Below are 23256 nucleotides of genomic sequence, written 5' to 3'. Positions count from 1 at the left end.
GGTAAGATATGAGCGGCACAAACTAGAAAGGTGTTCTACAAATGACCCTCATGCCCAACCTTGAGGTCACAAAATGCCATCCCTGAAAGGTTCTGGATAAGAAAGACACAATTAATTTGATCACTTGCTTTACCACGATCATGAAATCGGGATATTAATAATGACTCTGTCCATTTCAAGGTGACTCGCTGAGGCCGAGGCCACCGTGCCCCCTCGCCTAATTTGCAATCATCTTTGCCAATTAAGGGCAGCCATAAAGGCTGGAAATGCTAATCTAATCAGTGTAATGTGTGTCATTAAAAGCACAATGGCGGGGGAAAACATGTCTCTTTGTAAGGAGTGTGACTGACGTTGTGTTCGATGTTTTCGGCCCTCAGCGCATCTGAATCGGCCTGGGACTCCTGTTCCGCCACACAGTTTGGAGCCTGACCTTTTCCCAGTTATATTATCAACTTTAATTGCGAGTGACATTTAGCAAATACAATGTCAACTTAAGCTGAGCTCCGTAGTGGCAAATAATAATGTTCCAAGCATGACCTTGAATGGTGCCAGCAGATACGCAATTTTCCCCACTAGAAATGTCTCATCTCTGCTTCCTGTTCCCCCGAGCCAGCGGAGTCTGGAATTTAATGATGTGGGACCGATCCGAGGAAATGTCGCCTCAAAATCCGCACTTGAGGTAAAGGATAATTTGTCACTTGCTCCCGGTCAACGCTAGTTAAATCCTGGATTCGCCAAATGAATGTGAATCAGTACAGGTTAGAGTTACAGGAAGGTAGACGAATTACCTGTAATTATCGTACTTTCAGATGGGTAAACTTATTTAAAGGAAGGAATACTCCTTTAGGGCAGGTGTGAATGTAGAAGGAGGGTTTGTTGGAAAGCCTGGGGGAAACGCAAAGATAACACTACTGCACTGCATCGTTCAGTAAGTGTGAGTGAGGTATTAAGAGTGCGGCTGAATAAACAGTCTAATAAATCTACAAATAGCTACTGACAATCCACGACAGGACGCTGCTCTCACTGATTCTAATGTACCCCCATATGTTGTTGTACACCCCCTGCCCCAAAGAGAGAGAGCCCTATATTTAGAGCTCAGGCAATCTGTGGAAGTCAGATTTGATGTGCTCTAATTTATTCCTGGCCTTTTCCGCCAAACCAGAGCTTCTCAGTGCTGCTCTGTGTTTCGAGGCAGGACGCCTCAGAAGTCCAGGATCATAACAAGGCTGTATGCAGATAAGGAAATCAAAGGCTGTTTAAAATCCTGCTTTTCTGTTGGCTTTGGACAGGGACAAGGGGCACGGGTATTGATGTGGTTAAAATAGATGAATTGCTGTTAGCAACTACATTGTGTCTCAGACAGGTTTTCATAATTAAAAGAACGCGGTTAAAGTGTAAAGTGTATATTTATGTGGAGTACAACTAGCTAACAGCCCTGAAACACAGAGAGGAGTCAAGCCTTCATATCTAATGACAGGGAATTAGTAATTGTTGCCTCTAATGCGGGCCAGCCATATCATATCATAAACGGAAAAACAAAAGCAGAGCATCCAGAGCCAAGACATGTCACCACAGATCTTCCTTTAAAACACACTGTTTCCTAAAGCGAGGACAAGCGAATAGGAACGGAAATGTATTTCGTCGGCTGCCGTGGCCCACTCGAGGCGAGGGAGTGGGCTTGCGACAGAGACCGCGGTCGCCCCGTGTGGCTTAGTGCCGTGGCAACGGGCTTATGACTGTCACCGATGTAGACCACATCATTATCTCCATAAGCCGCCCTATTTTCCCAGCATCCCCCAGCCCTCGCCATCGCCACCGAGCCTAGATAGCTGGGGAGGGAGGGAAGGAGTGACCCAGAACTGTCAGACCTCTCTAGAACAAGGGAGCATAGCGGGCAGAGCCCGGCTCCAGAAGCCAGCATTTGTCCCCAGCACCAGTCCCCTTCCTCCTCCTCCTCCTGCTGCTCCTCCTCCCTCAATCTGGCACCTTCCCTCCCCTCCATGGTCCCAGCCCTCAGCCCTCACAGCAGCCCCTGATCCAGCTCTGCTCCACATAGCGAGCCCTAATCCCCATATCGCCCCCCTCCAAAAGAGGAGATCTGCTCTATATTTACTGGGGTTTCATGTGTTCCCATTAGTTATGGTATGCGCTTGCTCGCAGATTAATCATCCCAAATAAAAACCAACCCTTGGGGAGGGGTGGTAGGGTGGCAGTGACGACGCGCGGCGGTTCCGAGCGGCGTTCCTCAAAGGCGTCCCGCATCACCGACGTGACGGGCGTCTTGTCGTGTGGATCCAGAGTTTCACCGGGTTGAATCAGAGTGGCAGGCACGTGTTTCAACTTTAAAAGGGGCACCTTTGATTCAAAGTCCTCCGTTCGGCAGGGATATTGACATGGGCATATCTCATTTAGCCGCCCCTTTGATCACAGGGCCGTTTCACACACCTATGGACGGGCCAGCCTCCCAATGCTGATGTGGCCCGACAGGCTGACAGGCTGACACCCCCACGCACGACACTCACACCTCCGCCCGGCCGCAGCTCCACCAAGATGGGGTCATCAAAGACCAAAATGATCTTAAGGGCCTCGCTTTAATCTCAAATTATAGTCATACCACTTCCCACCAACCCAATCCCATTTGGAACATAAAAAGATATTCCTGTTCAAAGAGTGCAAGATGGTTCTGATGCATTAAAGGAGGCCGTATATAGAATGTTGCACCAGATGCCCCAAGCGCAACAGCGGGATGTTGTGAATCTGCTTGTGTGCCTGCTGGTGTCTGTGCCACGCTTGTATCAGCACACTCTGGAAATATGTATTTGAAAGCATATATTTAATAAGCCCATTCATATTTAATGAGCATGCAGTGATCTTTTGGGGAATGTCAGTGTTGGAGAGAGACCCCAGCGTCAGAGGAGGGCGAACACAGAGACAGCCGTGCTGAGGTGGACTTTGCTGTACGACTGTTGGCTAATGTGTTTTCCATTTCTTACTTTCTCCAACACGATGAAGAATGCATTATTCATTACTCCCAGCGAGCAGCAACTTGTCTATGGTTAAGTTGTCTTCTTCCTCCCTTCCATCCTCTCTCTCGTCTCTCCTTTTTCTAAATATTTGATTCCTGCAAAAGGACTGACACAGCGGTGAACTGATCACTGTCATTCACGTTCAGAGGAACCCAATCCTCTCTGCTGAGATTGACATATTTACACTGTTTAGGCAGAGCACAGTGCGGGGCGGCACATTGAATAATAAAAAGTCATCATTTTAAATTACAAAATAACGTGTCCGCATATCTCATCTACTCTGACAGAGAAGATCTCGGGTTGCGGTGGTTACAGTCAGAGAGATGCATTGACGAAGGGTCCTGTCCATCTTTCATGCTGAGATGGCTTGTGACCTGCCCCTCCTCATCTGAACACCTACCATGCTAAGTGATGGTGGACATGAAAGCATGTATGGGGAAGATTGCAGGATTTTGAGGATAGCTCCCACTAGGAAATCTTTTTTTTGAGGGTCATGCCACATTTCCAACCTTGAGGTCAAATGCATGTTCGGTTGTATGGGATGACAAAGAAGAAAGAATGTCCTTGCAGTTATTTATTTTTTCTTTCTCTCTTTCCTTTAAGTCAGTCGGCGTTAAAAGAGCCTTATTTTAATGCGACAGCGCTTCGACTCTCACAGCCCGCTAAAGTAAGCATTAGTACGAGGACTGGACCCCTTTTACACATGCATGGTTAACACAGCCTCAGGTAACTTCTTTTGAAAAACATTTCAGAATATCTGGGCCTGCTTACCTGACATAGTAGTCGTTCCTGATGAGCAGCAGGTGTTGGAGGATTGACAGGAAGTAGGTCTCGGAGCCTGTGTCTTTCACCATGTTGGAAAGGAGGTGGTAAACCTCATTCATGTCAGTGCAGAAGAGGGTTAAGGCCACTAACATCTCATTGGGGTAATGTCAAATCAAGAAACAGTATACACAAAACACACTGGAAAGAGAGGACAGCTTTATGGCTCTCGACATTGTATCATCGTGCATCATATTTTAAATACCTGAATCATTCCCTACATCTGCAGTGTTTGTTTTTCAATCGTTTCCTCCTCAATCAAAAGTTTCCGACAGGCGTCATTGTGTGAAACAAACACTGCGTTGATGGTTCCTCTCATCGTTTGCCTTCAGGGACTTGCTGGAAAGTAAACAGCTAACTTGAGGATGAATTGGCAATAAAGCAGATTCCCTCTGGCTTACCTGTCAATCTGCACCTTTAAAGGTGAAAGAAATTAATCACATAAAAAGTCCATTGCTTTGAATAGTTTAAGGGAAAATCGTGAAACTGAGATCCATCAACTGTGAAATATTGCTGAAATTCAGTCTCGAGATTGAACTTGGCTTGTCCATGGACAAGAAAAGAATGTTCTTAAAGTTGCAAAAGGTATTGATTATGTGTCCAACAACTTCACTCCCCAAGGAAAGGGACTGATAGCTTTTCATGTCTAAAATAGATGTTGAATCAAATAGAAGTCATCGTCTTTCTTTCCCAGTTTTCATGTTTTTGCCTTTTTTCTTTTACTTTTACGATTATGTCCGAGGCAGAGAGAAGGATTGCTGGCTAGTTGTTTTCTAAAACGATCCTAAGCTGTCACAGCTCTTACATGTAGCAGTCAATTTCTCAGATATTGAAAGTGTACTGTAGAGAGAAAAAAAAACTATATTGAGATCAGAACTGTTTTTAAATCTAATTTATAATAGTACATAGTAGTGGATTGGATTCAACAACATATCAAGCCAGAGACTTCAGTGTTTGGTTTGTATCCCCCCCCCCCAAAATTAGAATTATTAGAATTTCATCTAATAATCAAGGATGCCTTTGATATTTACTTAAGTCCCGCTGGCAACCCAAAACAGTGGACCCTAAAAACGGCGTTAAAGACAGGAAAACAAATAGCTTGCAGGGCTTATTTAGACTGTTTGCTTGAGAAAGGAGGGTCCTCCCATGGTTATTCATCATGAGAGCACACACCATCCAGCACACACATGCAGGAAACCAGCAACAGAGTAGGTGGTGGCACCACATCAAGCTGGGACAGATAAAAAATTGATTGCCGTCATAATACGCAGCTAGTCTGGGTTTTGACAATGTCTACTGAAATATTTATGGCCAGGGAGGGACACTATCCAACCTCTGTCACACTCTCTGCAGCTAAGCTCATTCACGTTTCTCTGTGAATGGCCTGTAATGAACAAAAGGACGTTTTTTGGTTCTTGTTTAAAGCCAGGCCTTTAAAAGGCCCCATTAACCTAAAGCCTTGACTGAGCTTTAGATTAGTGCCACCACAATCCAATTTACCATATACCTTCCAAACATAACCACATACTTGCATAACATGCTTTTAGAACATGCTCCTTCTAACACTTATCCCCCCACAACCCCGTGATCCATGTCCACTGCCATCAAAGCTGATCAATCCTTTTTAACACTGTTTGACATTTTCCAATTAACTCTGACCAACTCTGTAATTAAAACAATTCTCCCATATCACATTCAGGAGGGTGCAGGGGGGAGTACAAGCTCCTCTGAAGTAGCATTGTGTATCCCTTGTATTAGCCTGGATGAGACCAATGAGAATTACCAAGGCAGAGAGATGCAATTATAGTCTCGCCACAACAGCATTGAAGGAGACATAAGTAGAAGCCAAGCCTGGGAAAGTGTCCAAGTAGCTCCATTTATCAGTAAGCTACAGAAATGAAAACTCGATAGAACAATGCTAATCCAATGGGTCGCCATTCTTTCATCTTGTTTCTTTCTTTTCTATCCCTCTTTACCGGTTTATTGCTATCCATGTGGAGCTGTGGTCTATGAATAAACATGAGCTGCAGTGAGGTGAGGTGTAGAGCAGTCAGTGGTAGGGTCAATCAATCACAATTCCACAGGACATTAATATTCATGATTGGCCTGGAGTCACCTCTCCAGCACCCAAACCTGGACCGGACACACAGGAGACAAGGCTTGCTGTGTTAATATTCATAAGGCAGACAGGGAAACAAACTGCATATGGAGGGACTGGGAAACAGGAGTGTGTGTATGTGTGAGAGAGAGAGAGACAGAGAGAGAGAGAGACAGACAGACAGACAGACAGAGAGAGAGAGAGAGAGAGAGAGAGAGAGAGAGAGAGAGAGAGAGAGAGAGAGAGAGAAAGACAGAGAGACAGAGAGACTTAGAGAGAGAGAGAGAGAGAGAGAGAGAGAGAGAGAGAGAGAGAGAGAGAGAGAGAGAGAGAGAGAGAGAGAGAGAGAGAGAGAGAGAGAGAGAGAAAAAAAAAGAAAGAAAGAAAGAGAGAGAAAGAGGGAGTGTGTCAACATTTAGTAGGCAGTGGGCCTATGGGAGCTAGGGCATTCACATCATGCACACCACTCACAGATCAATACCACATTGTCCTTGGAAACAAACATTGGGCCCTCTCATTTGTGAACCTGCTCAAGCACATCATTAATCCAGGTGCGCTATTCTTGTCCCCCCTCCTCCTTCTCTCGGAGCATCAACAGGAGCTGTCACTCAGCCAGCCAGTCACTACCTGATTTTCTAGTGCTGTGGGATTTGAGGAGACAAAGGTTTTTGGAGTGAACATCTGTAAAACAGTGTCAGGGCCTGCGACGTCCGCCCGCAATGTCAGCCTTCAACACGTGTCCTCGGCCAAGAGTTCTGAATTATTTAGCCACCTGGCCAAGGATACTGGAGCCGGGCTCCAACTCTGGCCTCGTACGAGGATCACTGTGCAAACGACTCAAGTTTGCAGCTCGCTGGATGGTGATGATGAGGGGGGAGGGCACTTTGGACTACCAACTCAAAGAGCAAAGTATGGAACAAACTAAGCCCAACGCCAAGTGCGTCACCTGGCTCTGAAAAACAAGCTGGAAAACAACTAACAATGCAAGCTGAGAGTTGACAAGAAGACTCGCCGTGTGATAAGCCCATGTGTCTTACATCAGCTAGGCTTGAGTTGAACTTGAAAGATAAAGAACTGTGAGGAACTGTGAGTGTGGGAGGAGGAGGAGGAGGGGGAAGATGAGAGAGGAGGAAGAGGGCGAGGATAGGGTTGTTTACCTAGTTTACCAGGTGAGAGATAGGGCTGGAGATTGCACTATGGATCCTTAAATCCTTCTCTAATGAACCTCGCGTTGAAGGCTTTTTCACAGCGCTCGGCAAAGCCCACACAATATACTCCATCTCCCGCAGCCATTCTCTGGGCCGCCATCCGCGTGGGGGCGGACAAAAGGATATTCCATCTCGGCCCGGATGTCATCTAGGCGGTGGGACAGCTCAATGGAGTCCTCCTCCTTGTTCTCATTGAATACCTTCAGCTGAATGTCCAACTCCTCTGTCTCTTTCAACTCCTGGAATGCAAAGAGAGGAAAGAGATATGGGACGACAAAAGGGAACTGCCTAGAATTCGGGATCCAATCATGGCACTGGTTCCAGGTACTTGCATTGAAGAGCGCTGGGACATAGTGGTGTTTATTTGATAAAGAAATGTCTGACCTAGTTTGTGGTGTTTAGAGTGACCTACGCACATGCCTCCAACCTCACCAAGTCACCATGACGCACCAGCTGACGTGAGCTTTATTTGCGTACCATACTGCACACTACTTTGTGGGATAAACACAGCAACTGGTGCACAGAAGCTAGACCCCCCCCCCCCCCCAGATTTCCCAGATTCCCCTACTCCTACACACCTGCTCTGCCTCCACCAGGGGCTGTAATGGTGCACTTTACAACTTCACAATGAATCACTGCCATGGGAGTTTACAGACACCACCCAGCCCAAATGTAACCCAGTTTCTGCAGCTATCAATCAGAGTGATGCTCTCCAGGCTCGCCATCTGTCTTAGGAAACACCAGTTCAGAGCAGGGATTTGGGCCTCAATCGCAGACGGAAGGAAATGGCCGAATCTCACTCTCTCAAGGATTAGGGGTCACAGAAAGAAACCCTTTTTTTCACTCTCTGGAGCTGGTTCAGTTTATATTCCTAACCGACGCGGGTTGTTTTTACCTTCTAGCCTCAACACCTAGTTTGAAAGCAGGTGTCCCTAGTTTAAACAAAGGGGCCATAAATGTGACATTCATAAACAACTAGACTGGATCCCTGTCATATCGGGGGGCAGAGATGAAGATGATTAAACTAATGACAGCCATAATCAAGGACAGCCGTCAGAGAGACTTATTAACACGTGGTGGGTCTTTCCCTCCCCAAACGAGGCCGTCAATGATGAGTCGGGCTCGTTTGCGTAAGCGCAGATCTGGCCCACTGATTGATAATACTGCTCAGGAGACAACTGTGATCAGTGATGTGGTGCCACACGGTGAGGTGAGCTACAGCGCGCTGGTAATAACAGGAGCTCAATCTGCCCCATCTCTCTGCCTGGCTCTCTATCTGTATCTGTATCTCTGTAATACAGTGTAGAGGTTACATGGGAGAGGGTTTAGGGGGAGGCATTAAGGAGACATAGTCTGTAATCCCGTTTTGCTGAAGGTAGTGATTTGAAAGAAGGAGAAATATGGGGAGGAGACGGCCATGTGCCTTGTGTGACTCACCGGTAGAATTTTCTTGAGGCCGCAGCGCAGGAACTCGTTGCGCAAATGTATCCTGAAGTCCAGATCGTCGGGGGAAGTGACCAAGGCGTTGATGAGCTGCATACAGGCCACCTGTGGTAGGCACCACATCATACACACGCACACGCACACGCACACACACACACACAGAAGAAAAGAAGCTACATGAAATGGATTCATGGCAAAAGCATGAATCAGTATGGTGATGAATTGTATTGGGCTGCTAGTGAAATGTGGGCATGATGTGGTCATTATCCTTCAAAGCATGTTCTGTACTTTTTCAAGGGGTGTTAAATTAAACATGTCCATGGAATCTGTGTCAAATGTGTGTGTTTTGAGGACCCCGAAATGTTATGTTTGTGCAGAAAGAGAATTAAAAAATAGGGTCTACGGAGCTGAGAAGAGTGAACGCCAAACGTCCAGGAAATGCAACAACCACATGTACATTTTACATAGATTTATTGGATTTGGGCGGTGGCTCGGGGGAGGCGGAGGGGAAGGGAAAGAGCTGATGGGTCTTAACGGGTTGTAATGTGGCTCCAGGGAGGAGCTTTAGGACATGACGGAGTGTTCCTCTGACAGCAGATCAATAAGAAGCTGAAGCATTCCTGTGATCGACAAGTGAAAAGTAGTCCTTCAAAAGCCCGACCCTGGCATTCATTTTGGCCTGCATCTTTTATTAACGGCCGTAGGGATGCAGTCACTGGCTTGTTTTTCCACACTGGTTCCTGCTGTAAGTGTTTCTTTCTGCACATGTGAAAGCACACACACACAGACAGTCACATGTCCCATAAACACACACACACACACGCACTCAGGCACACACATGCATGCACAAAAGAAGACAAAAAATGGACACAAAAAGACACAAACAGAATCACAAACAAACACACACACACACTATCTTAATGTATCGGTATTTCTTTCATTGTCCTTTAATACCCAACCCATAGCCTGAGAGGATACAGCTAGTGGGGGATCTGCCTGGCAGAGGGGAATAATAGCCATCTGGAAGCAACAGCACTGGTTTGTTTTTTGTGTGTTTTATTCCCTTTCAGTAGCCGCAGGACAGTGAAATTGAACAGGTTTGTATTAATCCTTTGGAGTCAGAGAACGTGTTGTTATGCTTCATAAGAACATGTCAGTGCTAATGGGGACTCTGTACACAGACATATGGGCCAGGCCTACTGGGCCTACAGAGCACTGGAGAACCACTCCAAGGCTTCTCTCCCTGCCTGTCTGTCTGTCTCTGCACCATCCAAGCCGACCCACAGGACGTGGCTGGAGGCTGGAGTGTATGCCAATGGTGTCAGGCCCCAGATACACAGCAGACCTCTGCATGCTTCAGTGGGGTCTGGAGAGGCCTGGAGTCAGAGCTGGCCACTGAAGCATGACGTTGTACCCTCCAGAGACTCACAGAGCAGGAATCCTCCCTCCAAAACTTCTACAACTTCACTGTGTTCTGCTGACTTCCATCTTTCCTCAGATGTGGCAAAGCTGTGGAGTCTGGTTGAATGGATAAGGCCAACGGAGGTACGGAGCAATGGCATCGTCTCTCCTCTTGCACACCGATACGTTGTGCAATCAGTGGCTGCCAACTCACCTAAGCCATGTTTGTGAAGCCATTTTTGGTGTCATGGATGAGGTTGTTTTGGTGTTGGCTGTATGCAAGGTTTTGCTACGTCAAACGTGGCGAGCTAATGCTCCACGCAAGCTGCAGCGCTGCCATGGGAGGGTTCTTACAGAGTAATTAAAAGTGGCACTGCTGGGACAGTTTAAAGTTGGGATGCCGGCTTTCACTCTGTGGCGGAGCAACGCCTGAACCGCGGCAAAAACACATTTTAATCACATTAGCAGAGTCAAGCTCTGCAACCCATCACAGGTTTGGAAGCGGGGAAAAAAAGTGTTTAATTCCTTTGAACCTTCTGCATCAGCAAGGTATTTTAATTTACTTCACAATTAGCACCGGTTCTTTTCATTAGCTGCAATTTTTACAGGAGGAAAACAAGGCCTTGCAATCAAAAGGGTTCCATCCCTCCCTCACGTTCTCTCCCTCTCCATCTTGCTTTTTTTTCCTTTCTACACTTCCTTAAACAGGCCCTATTACACTCCAAATCACTTCCCAAATTCCCAAATTGGAAAAGTATTTTGACTAAGTTTTGTTTACAGGCAAGAACAAGAAAGAAAAGAAAGAAAACAACCACATATCATGGAAGGTAGAATAAAATGAGAAGGTGTTAGAGGGTGATGAAAAACAGCAGAAATAGACAGGTGCATTGCTGCATGGTTGCCCTTTCCTGCCGAGTCCTCAGAGACCCAACTCAACCCCACAAAGAAAAAGCAGGAAAAATGTTTGTTACGAGGCAGAAGAAGAAAAAACAAAACAATGACACATAAAGAGGGAAAATGAAATCCCAGGAAGACAACATCTCTCTCCCCGTCATGTTATTTCCAGTGTCCTCTCACATACAGGTTTCAGTACAGCTAGCAGGTGCAGATGATTAAGGCAGGAGGCACACCTGGAACATTCAAATAGCTGGTGGTCGGCTCTCGTCACACACCATAGGTGCCGGGGGTTGACAAGCGGACAAGGAGCCAGTAGGGGAGGCTGAGGGGATGTCTGTATGAGTCGACAGAGGCTCAGCTACAATTTACCCCAGAGTGACAGAGCTGTCAATTTCAACCTGGCCTCTAATATCAAGCACCGGCCCTGAAGACAAGAGGCCATTTGTGTGAATGACACCAAATAGAGCTGAATAATTCCGTTCATTGCACAAGGAATAGCTCCAGTGACTTGACTTTTCGATTGCTTACTGTGCATAGATACGATATGTAAAACATTGTGTTCCCCACAGCTGAACCAACTTCATCGTTGTAGATGACAAGTACCTATAAAAGTGGTCCAGTTGATGTTCACTGCATCTGTCACCACAGTAACCACAAGCTATGCTACGGTTTGACAGTCATTGTGTTTGACCATTGAGCCATAACTTTCAATTATCCGGTGAAATGAAAAGCGATGCAATTACATATTCTGAGAATGTGTGTGATGGGCATTGTGCATTGGGGAAAATCTTTTCATCCAGGGGTTAGCCCTCTGTGTGTGTGTTTGTGTTTGTGCATGTGTGTGTATGTTTGTGTGTGTGTGTGTGTGTGTGTGTGTGTGTGTGTGTGCGTGTTGACCTGGAGCTGCTGTGCCTCGTGGTTCTCCAGTCCCTCCACTATCGGAGCAAATCTCTCCTTGTTATTCCTCTCTGCTGCAATCGTCATGGCAGCCAGGATCTTTTCCAAGCTGAGGGGAAAAAAAAGAAGACAGGATGCCGAGAGAAAGTCAGCAAACACTTTCACTGTCCCAGCAACAGGACATGGAATTGCTATTTCAACGTTGACCCCGTCTATCGCCTCCTTTCGCCTCAGTCCTTGGCCAGATATTTAGCAGTGACCCAACCTTGAGGGCCAGACTGTCTGCAACACTGTCATTTATAGGTAATGTAATATAGCTGCTTTGCTGTTCACTTTGTAAATGCTAGAAGAAAAAATTGTTTTGATGACGTAATCTATGGGCACAAAGAATTGTAAATTCTGGAATGCAATTTGATGTCAAGGAAAGGTTTGAAACACCTATTGTTTGAGGAAACAAATGAATATGCTCACAAGGGCTCATGGCAAATTGGACAATCAGACTAAAACAAAATAAGTTTGTGCCAAGTAAAAAAAAAATCTACGTCCTACATATTGAAAATAAGGTGCAGCTCTAGAAATGTGCCCGTTTAAATGAGTTTAAACGGGCAAATATATATTGAATGTAGCCGTTATTTGTGTTGCACCATACTTTATATCTCTCTCGCACGCACAATCACGCTGGAAATGCAACATTTTCTGCCTCGCCTTCATCTGCTATACACAGGAGAGACAACAACAAAGGCGAGGCAAGACTCCTTTTTTCTTTCTTTCAGTCTGTCTCCCCACCACTCCCCCTTCTTTCTCTCTCATTCTCCCCCAACTCCCTCCCTCTCTCTCCTACCCAAACTCTCTCTCTCCATCCACCACCAACTCCCCCTCTCTCCCCCTCTCACTCCACATCTCTGTCGCTGCTCTCCCCTTGCCATCCAGGACGTGCTGAAGCGTAGCAGTCCCCAGGGATGCAGGATGGCTCACAAGCCAGCCACGGCTATGATCCTCCCCTGTTCCAAAATAGACTGGCTCTGGAGCGCAGTGCGTGGGGAGGGGGAGAGGGCGCTATGCAGGGGATCTCCCCATCTAACCACAAGTCCCTTGATAACAGGACGGCACTGTCTGATGTCGGTGGGGACAAACTCTGTAGATTTAATGAGATGTCGTCATCATGGATGGCCTCGGTCAGAGTTAGTTTAGCTTTGATATGAACTTTGCTGTTTTCATTTCAACAGGGAAACTCCTTGTGTAGGATTTTCAAGATTAGGGCGATGACCCACTACTGCCAACTGCAGCAAAGATGTCTGGAACACGTTTGAAATACAGCCAGCTTCCTATGTGACGGCAGTGATGATGATAGAGACATGCGTGTGGGGCGGGGGGTTATATACTGGGTTGCTTTAAAGCCAGTTCAAACTGTATATCTCAAGAGAACCTCGTCAGCTTAACCCCTTGTGTTCCTGCTTGATGTCCTCGCTCAAGAAGTGTCACAAACATACATGTCAGGACTGAGTTGGCAGGAAGTGAAGCTTCAGCTCTTTAGAGTGTCACTCAAAGGCACATTCTGAGAGAGCCCTGGGATTGGCTGCGCTGATCTTCTGCAGACGCGCTACCCATAGGACCCTACTTAGGGATAGTCCACAGGGTGTGTTACACACGTGTGTGTGTTCACAGGAAAAAGGTTAATGGATAATTGTAGGTGAGGAATCCTAACAGCCAACTGTATATCAAGACAGCTGGGGCAAAATCCCTAACCTATGAGATGAATTTTGATAAACTGATAAGCAAGAAGCATTTGAGCCTCTGAGATTGAGATTTGAGCATCTTCATCAGTTGTGGGGTTGTTTTTGTTCTGGCGCTGCATGCAGACTAACTTTGAAGTGCCATTGTTATTCTACACTACCCCTGTGGCAGACACAATAAAAAATGCTCCCCTGGATTCAATTTATAATCTGTCAGCCAGTCTGTGTGTTCATGGTCAACGACATGAACACTTAAATACATTACACAGCCCAAACAGCTAAATCAGAACATGTTAACTGACAGACTCCAATACATCTCAAAGCCATTGCTGCTAACACAATGTGAGAGCCCCGGATGTGCAGTGTTGGAAATGCTGTCTCCAACTATAAATACACTTGTATTTGTAATCTGATTCGAGAAATGAGTGTGTTGTGTTTCCCAGGGAGAGAAGTGGGTTGATTACAATGGTGACCGGACACAGCCTAGGGGGGAGCAGGTGTGTGAAGAACTGGACTTACATGTTCTCTTCGCCTATGATGCACACTGCTGAGAGAATCTTGACGATCTCCGTCATCATGCTGGTCTGTTTGGGATCAATGGCCCTGGCCAGCAGCAACAGGCTCCGCTCGTCTCCCAGAATCCTTTGCAGACCATACTGTCGACATATGAGAGAGAAAAGAAATGAATTAAACAAGTCCATTGGGTGTCATTTAATGAGAGCATTTGCATTCATGGAGAACTTACTTGCGAGTTAAAAATGAACTATGCAAAGCACCTCTTAATATAAGTAATAGTTAGCCCTAATTCTCTTTTAAGGAGGGACAATGAGGCCAGAGGAAAATGGAGATTATGATAAATTAATCCAATTCAGGACAAGGCTGTGGGGACAAATATAGTCCTCTACCTTTAAATCTCTCTTCCCACTTGAGTTATGGGCAGAGTTGACCACATATGGGGATTAAGTAAAAGGGTAGCAATATCAATAGCTCATCCATCCTTGAACTATGTGCTACTTTCTAGAAATGAGACAGTGCTGCCCAAAAAAAAAAGAAAAGGGAAAAAAGATTACCTAAAGAGTTGGAGACAATGGACTGAAAATGGCAAATTAGTTTCATGTTACTGTCCCATTACAACACCTGTCACGGCTAGATAAGGAACCTGACAACCTGAACTACACAAGAAGGAAAGGGTGAAATATATCAATGAACACTCATTCACTCTTCTGTCTCTCTCTGTGCTTTACACACACACACACACAAATATATATATATTTTATTTAGTTCATGAAACATTCCTAGTTTCATACTGGAAATTATTACCAATAAGATTTGGCCACCTGAAGGACACACCTACCATGCATTCAAAACCCTTTTTCTTTTTTTTTTTTTTACAAACCTTATTGTTCATGAAGGCCTTGAGGCATTGGATCAACTTGTGCTGGTTCCTTTTATCAATATTCTCTTGTCTGAAAGAAAGACAAGCAAGTTGATGTTATTTAATGCAGACTGTGGTGTGTCAAAATATATCGAGTGCATAGCGGAGATAATGAAAAGAGCTGTCTTTGAAAGTTGTTAGAAAAGCTTACTGTTTCTTTTCAAGAAGCTTCTCCAAAGCGTCCAAAAGGAGGCCAAGTCCTTCATGTCCAAAGTTATTCACCCAACTAGAAGAAAGGACAGAGCACACAGAGCCAGCAAAATAAGTACAGTTTGAGCTTCTGTAAATTCCAAATTTGAAACCCTCTTTTCCTGTTGTCTTTGAGGCAATCAATAATTTCAGCACACTATAGAGTAAACAACTGGTAGGATGAATTCATTTTTCCGGGTTATTACTTTAGAGAAACTATTTACGAGACCAACCACCGCAAATCAGCACAGTCCTTTTTCTGTGCTAATACTAAACTGTAGATTGTATATCTCACAGCCATTTACAGGCAAATGAACAGCCATCCATCTCAACTCCAGTTCTTGTGGTCTAGTCATTTGCTTCTTGGCCCCCTGCAGCCTGTGTACCAGCACCAACAGATTAAGAAATGCAAGAAAGATAACACTGTAATCGATAATGGATCGTGGGAGATAATTGGCTATAACCTACAGTGTATCAGGGGATGGGAAATGATCCAGTGCAGATGAGGCCGTTAGTCTGCGTGAGCTAGTCTGAGGAGAAGGCAGAAGAGCCTGGGCAGAGGCTGATCACCGCCACATTATGTCATTAGCATCGCTTGTTCTCAGCCCCCAACTGTCAATAAAACAAAACGCATGGAGCAATTTGTGCCACTAAAGGGCTATAATTCAATGATCTATTTCCCCTTTTTGACAATGGTTCGACACAATGATGACCCACATATTAAAGTCATTTGTATTGACGCTGCTAGTCGGAGAAGGCCCTCGATTAGCAGTGATATGCACCAGCCTGAGGCTGATGGACGGAGGTGAAAGGAGATATCTCTCTGGTCGGTGATGGAATTAGCGGTAAATTATAAACACTCTATGGCCTTCCAAACAATTACTCAAAATTCATTACTGGGTGCCCTGACCTAATTTGCTAAATATTATCATTGCTGTACAGTACATTATAATAATATGCTTTGTTAATAAAACAAAGCAGCATAATGTTCAACATTTATAACTGTCTGTTTACAGAGGGGCCTTTCCAGTTTAATGTTGGCCATTTTCTTTCTTTGCAGCTTTGCGACAGATATTGCATGCAAACATTGTTAAACCCAGATAGCAAAAATGAGATCTCTGAAAACAATCTAGCCTAAATCAGTGTAAAGTATAATCCCGATGCTGCTCGTAAGAAAACCTCACGTTGAAATGGAGGTGGTTGGACCAAATGAGGAACGTGAGGCAACAAAGACTAACGAGAGGAGACACGGCTGGGGGAGCACAATTCACTAAATCCACAATCAGTGTTTATGCTCCCTATTCACATCTGTGGGTCGTCTGTGAGGGCTTGGGAGATGAAGCCAATATTTGTGGAGAGGTATTGTGATTATTACACTGTGTCGCTGTGTTACCTCAGATTCTGTCTAGAAGGGAAGGCTGAGCACAACATGACACGACATCCAAATGAGATTCATTGGCAGATCACAGTTCATACCTCTTGTGAATCAAAGCTAATCTAGGCAGGTAGTTTCTAGATTACATGGTAGTGTATTTTGACACAATCCCATAAATAGATTGAAACCAAACACCTTTTTACACACGTGACACCAGGAAAGGTTGACGATGTTTCCATCAGCTGCCATGTTGCTAGTAGAGAGCAAAGGTAGGATACTATTGTCTATCTACTCAACACTGACTGTTCATCTTCTCAACATGTTCGGTCTATCTTCTCAACTCTGTTAAGCTTTTAGCTGTGGTCTTAGCTAAAACTGTTCATATGTTTGCACTTACTGTATGATCTGGGTCTAAGATGGTTAGGTTTGTTTAACTATGATTGTTTAACTAAGAGATATGAAGGCACTGGGAATAGATGGGATCCTATTCTTTCAGTACCATTTTCCCCGCCTCAGATTGTGGCATGCATCCAAGGTTTTCATTAACTTGGGGGGGAGCTAGTTCATGAAATATTGATGGCTATAATCCTCCAGTTAAGTGCCACCAAATTGTGTTACTTTTCGCAATCATGTACATTCCGCAGGCAAAATGAAAAATTCATGGTCTGTCTTAGCGAGCCATTTTTTATGTATACTATTTCTGCTTGTTTGACGCAATTATGTTGTATTTGTGTTAAGCGCCACAAAAGTTGAAATGATATGAGATGGTTTTACAGCCAAACCGTGGAGCAGATAAACAAGGTGTTAGTGTTTTTCTCACTCAATATAGTAGAAAAACATGAGAAATAAGATGGCATTTCATATACTGTAGCTACAAAACAGAAAATACATTATTTTAAATTGTCCATAACGTTATATTTAGTTGTATTTGTCTATCAACCTATAAAAATAGTTGCTCTGTAATTTCACATATATCTGAACAAGAAGATTTTATTTTATTTGCATTAGCTATTTTCTTTACAATATCTGAACAAGTAACCTGCTATTCTGAACCAATACGCTTTTGGGGGTGTGAATCAAATATATCACTGACCTTGAATGGAATGTGTGTGCTGACAGGTGTACAGCTTCATAAATAATTGACCTACAGACGTTTGGCTTGGGAAATACTGGGGTTTGAACAGTGTTTATATGCTACAAGTGACAGATTTACAAGAATGTTCTATGGCTGAATTTGACATACATTTATCCTCTCTGTCTGACTGATGACTAACCATATGCTGTGATGCTTACACAACGTCTATTGATATCAGCCAGTGGCCCAGCATTGTTCATTCTTGTGTTGTTTATTCCATTGTGACGAGCTGGGGACTATTGTGTGGGAGCTGCATCTTTCATAGGATTACACACTGGGCCATATCACTGCTTGGGCCATATCACTGCTCGGGCCATATCACTGCTTGGGCCATATCACTGCCTGGGCCATATCACTGCTTGGGCCATATCACTGCCCTGCACTGCCTCTCCTGACCCATCTAGTGCTGCATTCCACCTGAGGCATGCAGACGCTCACATCAAATGCCTACGACATCATAACCTGAAACCAAGCACAGCCTGGCTCAGTCGTATGATTTTGCATTCTGAGGAGGGAAATAATTCAGATTCAAATCAATGCAATGGCTCACTGAAACTACCAGAATAGAATATGCTAAAGTCCTGTACTGTATGGCAAACATGTGAGAATGTCTGAGAATATGTATATGATGAAAAACAAAATATGTAATAAATAAAAGTAGCAGTACAAAAATAAACATGTGCAAGTTAAATGTAATTGCATTAAAAAGTCCCCTGAAGTTACCTCACTTCACATTTCCAAAATGCTAAAATGTACATTCATCATGTGCCCTTTAGGGCAGTTCATGGAAGAAATAAAAAAGTAAATTGCATCAGTATCCTACAACTGCTGCCTAAAAGGTTATGAACTTTATAGCAAAAAGGACTGTGCAATAAATGGGATTACTGAATAGGAAATACATGAATCTGTTTGACAGTAATTAGCGTCATGGCGATTTTCCCTTGTTTCTCAAAGCTTGTTATATCTGCTGTTCCCGGAGGACATTTAAAGTCTTAACCTATACACAGCAGGCCTGGAAAGGTCAATGAAAGAAAAACATGTGATTCACATGAAACTTTGAAAAATGTTATACAATATTCGTAATCCGGTTACAAAGTGGAGCTATTGCGTAAAAAAAAGGTAGTAGTGGAGGGTAAAGGATTTTATGATCACACACATATATTTGTATCTGCCATAACGGCAACTGGTCAGTTGCCTTTCCATACATGCACCTACAGTAAAGACATCCGCTAGCTAGACCTTCCCTTAATCAGTCAGCATTGACGACTGGACATGCGTTTGGCTCACTAGATCGACTTCCTTCCCTCTCAGAAAAATGATTGGGAGGGGAGATCTTGTAATCATCCCTGCTGAACACCGTGACAGAGGGGGCACCCCAGCCTGCACACACAGGCACAAGTACTTTCAGCAGTTTCAGTGAACAGAGTGTTGGTCTGCATGTGGCTGACTACAAAGCCGTATTAACCTTCCCACTCGCAGAAGCAACAGTGGCAGCGCTGGAGATATTGGATTCCAGAGAGTGAGGCAGAGGCTAAAGCCGGTGGCACCCGCGGAGGACAATATCCCTGGTGTCAGCACCCTGCCAATGCGATTGGCTGTGTTGCTCCAAGCGCTGAGAGTAGAGGGTCGGCATCGTTGAGAAGGACCACCCGGCGCCTCTAATGGCATTCGAGTCTCAGCAGGACCCCGAAAACGGGGGTCTCACAATGACTGCACATCAAACCCGCACCTAAATGAATGTTCCACTTTTTGCTGGTTTTAGATTGGAGGTTGAGAGGGGAGCTGTATAGGGGGGTGGTGGTGGGGGGTGGTGGGGGGGTTGGGGGCTACTAAAGGAGGTTTGGAGTGGCAACAACAAAAGTGCTGTAGGCAGCACATGTGCGTTTGTCTGTGTGTGTGGAGTGAATCGAAGAAGTAAATGCAATTGCAGGATTAAATAAACAGAGTAGACAGAGAATAGGGGACAGTTTACCAGCGTCCCCAGACAGTTGCAAATGACCCCCCGCTGAGCTCAAAACATTCCTGAAATGTCTAATTATCTCCTAAACAGCCCTGAGGCTCCTGAGATAAAGCCTTGACTGCTGGGGAGTGGAGGGGGAACTAGTGTGGAATTGGCAAAGTGCTGATTGATCAGTCCTTTTAATTGAACAGGGCTGTGAAGCTGTGTGCATGTGCTGGTACAGAGAAGGGATTCCTGGGTTTGATGTTCAGAATGATATGGAATCTTCAGATCTGCAAATTTGCTACCCCCCAGAGAGACCTTCTTCTCATCTTTACCGAGACTACAAAGATCACTTCATCCTACTAAGGATAGGGTTCATTAATAAAAGGAATTATTTCCTCTGCCGTTGGCAAGTATTGTACGTACAGTACAGTTCAATATAATACAATCTATCTATCTACTGTATTTCTGTCTCTCTGTCTCTCTCTCTCTCTCTGTCTCTCTCTCTCACGCTGGCTCTTTCCCATCACATCTTGATTAGTTCAAAGACAGCAAAGAACACTCAAATGCTGAAAGAACATGGTAAATCTGTCAGCACTCCACCACCGATAATTCCAGTTGATGCCTGTTCTCACAGACAGCCACTGCTTATCAAAGAGGCCTTTACCATTCTGTCCCACCCCTGCTGTTTCAGACAGGCCCTCAAGGTGGAAGGTTCCAGCACTTAGTTGATCAAATTGTGTCAAGGTACCATTTCACCGTCCCTTGAAAACCTTTTTAGTGTAAAACTTCAGAAAACTGTCTTTCGATGAAGCACCATGAAAGTTATCTTGGTTTTTGTTGCACTGGAATGTTGGTTAGAGAATGTGAACACATCCTAAAATGTTGCAGTACTCTTTATGGAAATATTCTGTTCATCAGATCATATAGATATTTACACATAATGCTGCAGACGATCACCTGAGAATGTAAATGTGATTTAAAACTGATCAGGGCCCAAGCAGAACACACGAAGGGCACATAGAGGAGAGGTTGAAAGTACCTGTAGGGTGTTGGGTTTGGAGAAGGGGAAAATGTCAGTTCTCCCCATTACCTTGGCAATACAATGTCTAACTAAATCAATATGGAATTCAAATCAGATATGTCTAAATTATGTATGCCTCGCTCCAGGGCCTCCACAGATATGACTGGCTGGGAGGTTAGCAGATGGTGTCATAAAATGTGAGTCTCTCTTAAAATATACCCAGGCACCCAGGACATTTAGATCTCACTAACCCTTTACTGCCTCTGAGCAGAAAGTTGCTATGAGGCTAGTGATTTGAGGTTATGGACTAAATCTAGTTCTCCCACTCTTTTTGAGTGCACTGGATTGCTTTATGCTGTGTAATTCCCCGATGCATGCATAAACACTCTCCTGTAGGTTTGTTGTACAATGTATTGCTTAAGAAAATAAAGAAAACACTTTACTTGTGTTGCATAGTATGTTTCTAAGAACACAGTTTTACTTATATAATATGGAATTATATGGAAACATGTTCACAATTACAGAAAAAAAAATAGTACAAAATCTGAATCCATGCCTTGTGGGCCTGCATTGGTTATTTAATAATTTGCCAAAATGTCCCTGTCTTTTTTTTTTCTTCTTCTCCTTGACAATTGCCAGAGCAGAAGAGCTCGTCTGGAGCCCAGAGGGGGTTCAGGACACTTTGTAATAACTGAGTCTGGGGAGTCAAGTCTCAGAGCACAGCACAAGAAAAAATGACCCCAACAAAGAGTTTCAAACTCATTTTTCCCCTCTCTGTCACCATAGCAACAGCGATAATTTATTTCCACAGCCCTGACAGGTAGCTAAAGTTCTGATAACTTTCCTCGTACTTCCTCCCCCCACTCCACCCTCCAGGAGGAAGCCAGCATTTGATTGTCATGGTGGAAATCAAACTGCGAGTTTCCATTACATCTGAGACGGCTGGGAGGGGAAGGTGTTTGACCTAAAAACTTGACTCTGTCTTGTCCTCAATGTCCTTGATATGACGAGAGTCAATGTCTGTGCTGAGTATTCTTCTCAAATGCATCCTTCTGGACCAACATTGGAAAATAGCTGCTAGGGATATGATCATTTGTCATTTTATTTTGAAAAACATTCTGTGAAAGATTCATGGAGGTCATGGACGAATATCCTGACTGATGTGATGATGAAATACTGTGAGAGCTAGAAACAGACATATGTCCCACTGAGGACATCCTGTTTTAAAAGGACATATTTCTCATTTCTTAGACCAATTCCCAGTTTGATTTAGAGTGACAGGGCAACGCCCAGAATCAGAAAGTGAATGAAAAGCATTGATTAAAGACAGACTGACATGGATGGGCAGCAATTTTGGGCAGCAATGTTGTTTATCAGATATTACAAAGTTGAACCCATATTCCTTCACTATAGAATATATTTGGCTGATACTGTATCATTGGCACCTTCAGTGTAAACTCCTCAAACAAACTCAGGGAACATCCATCAGCAAAGAGCTGACTTCTCATTACATTACTACCCATCTCATAGTCCTACTTTTCAGACTAGTGAACTAGAATTCACACTGTAGTGAATCATACCATGACAACAACAACAACAAACAAGGCAGTGTGGATGGATGCAGCACAGTCTGTACCCTGACCTTGAAAAACTAAGTATTGATAAAAGTGAAATTCTTTGAAGAACATCTTTTTTTTAAATATATATATATCTCAGAGACACTTGGTGGGTATTTAATTGTGTCTCGCTGTGTCGTTGTGTTCCCCTCCATCACCCAGGGTTACAACTGGAGGCTGATCAACTGCCTCCTGCAAAGCGGCAGCACAACTTCAAAGCTACTAATAAGCCCATTACTAGCGATATGCGTTACCTCCACAGTTCCTGGCTACAGGCGCTAAGCTGTGGAAAAGCTGTTGAGACCGATAGAAGTGTGGCCGCGCCCTAGCCTGGCGGAGCAGTAAGATCACAACAATGTGCACCTTCAGTCTCCAGACCCTGACCCAGAGAAGAAATGCCACACTCAGCACACTCAGCCTGCCTCCACAAAAGACCTCCTAGAAATGCCCAGGAGGAAATGTTACAGTCATGCTATGAAGATTCCCACATAATGAAAAGTTAGAGGCAAGTTCAATTTTGGCTAAATCTGTCTAGGGGATCTGAGAGCAAGCATATTCAATGTGTAAGTCACTGCAGGGATTTAAAAGAGTCAGACTATAATACTGAAGGCTTAGTGCTAGGAACTCAAAAGCCAGGTCCGTGAATGTGAGAAGCTGGGTGTCGTCATGTACATAGCAGCTGAAGCTACTCTTCTCTCCTGTTATTGGAAAGGTATTGATGGAGCGTTGGGACAGGAAGCCCTACGAGACTAGTCCTAGCATTGACGCTCCAGAGCACAATTATCTGACAAAGTGAACTTCACAGTGGGAAGAGATGCAGGCAAAAAAATAAATAAACACATAAAAAATAGACATGACATAAGGCGAAGGGGTTCGTGTCTGAGTGGGTGTGAAGAAAAGTTCTTAAAACTTCTGCTATTGTGAATTGGAATGCATGCACTTCCACTGCCAGCCCCGTGGCTCTTTTCACACTGCAACACCAGACAAAAGGAACTGTGAAACATACCAGAATGCA

General features: G+C 44.4%; 1 protein-coding gene across 4 annotated transcripts in view; it reads right to left on the bottom strand.

The window, feature by feature from the left end:
• The window catches only part of diaph2 (diaphanous-related formin 2), a 232401-nt gene that overhangs the window by 121713 nt on the left and 87432 nt on the right, over positions 1-23256 (bottom strand). For all 4 annotated transcript variants that reach the window (XM_047039318.1, XM_047039237.1, XM_047039480.1 and 1 more), the window contains 7 exons: positions 15112-15186; positions 14922-14991; positions 14045-14181; positions 11793-11901; positions 8592-8702; positions 7281-7393; positions 3798-3914 (listed from right to left, as the gene is read on the bottom strand). In XM_047039318.1, the coding sequence (XP_046895274.1) occupies positions 3798-3914; positions 7281-7393; positions 8592-8702; positions 11793-11901; positions 14045-14181; positions 14922-14991; positions 15112-15186 (732 nt within the window). The remainder of the gene's footprint in view (positions 1-3797; positions 3915-7280; positions 7394-8591; positions 8703-11792; positions 11902-14044; positions 14182-14921; positions 14992-15111; positions 15187-23256) is intronic.

Source organism: Hypomesus transpacificus, chromosome 1, assembly GCF_021917145.1.
Source record: "Hypomesus transpacificus isolate Combined female chromosome 1, fHypTra1, whole genome shotgun sequence".
Taxonomy (NCBI): Eukaryota; Metazoa; Chordata; class Actinopteri; order Osmeriformes; family Osmeridae; genus Hypomesus; species Hypomesus transpacificus.
This window is presented reverse-complemented; position numbering and strand designations above follow the sequence as displayed.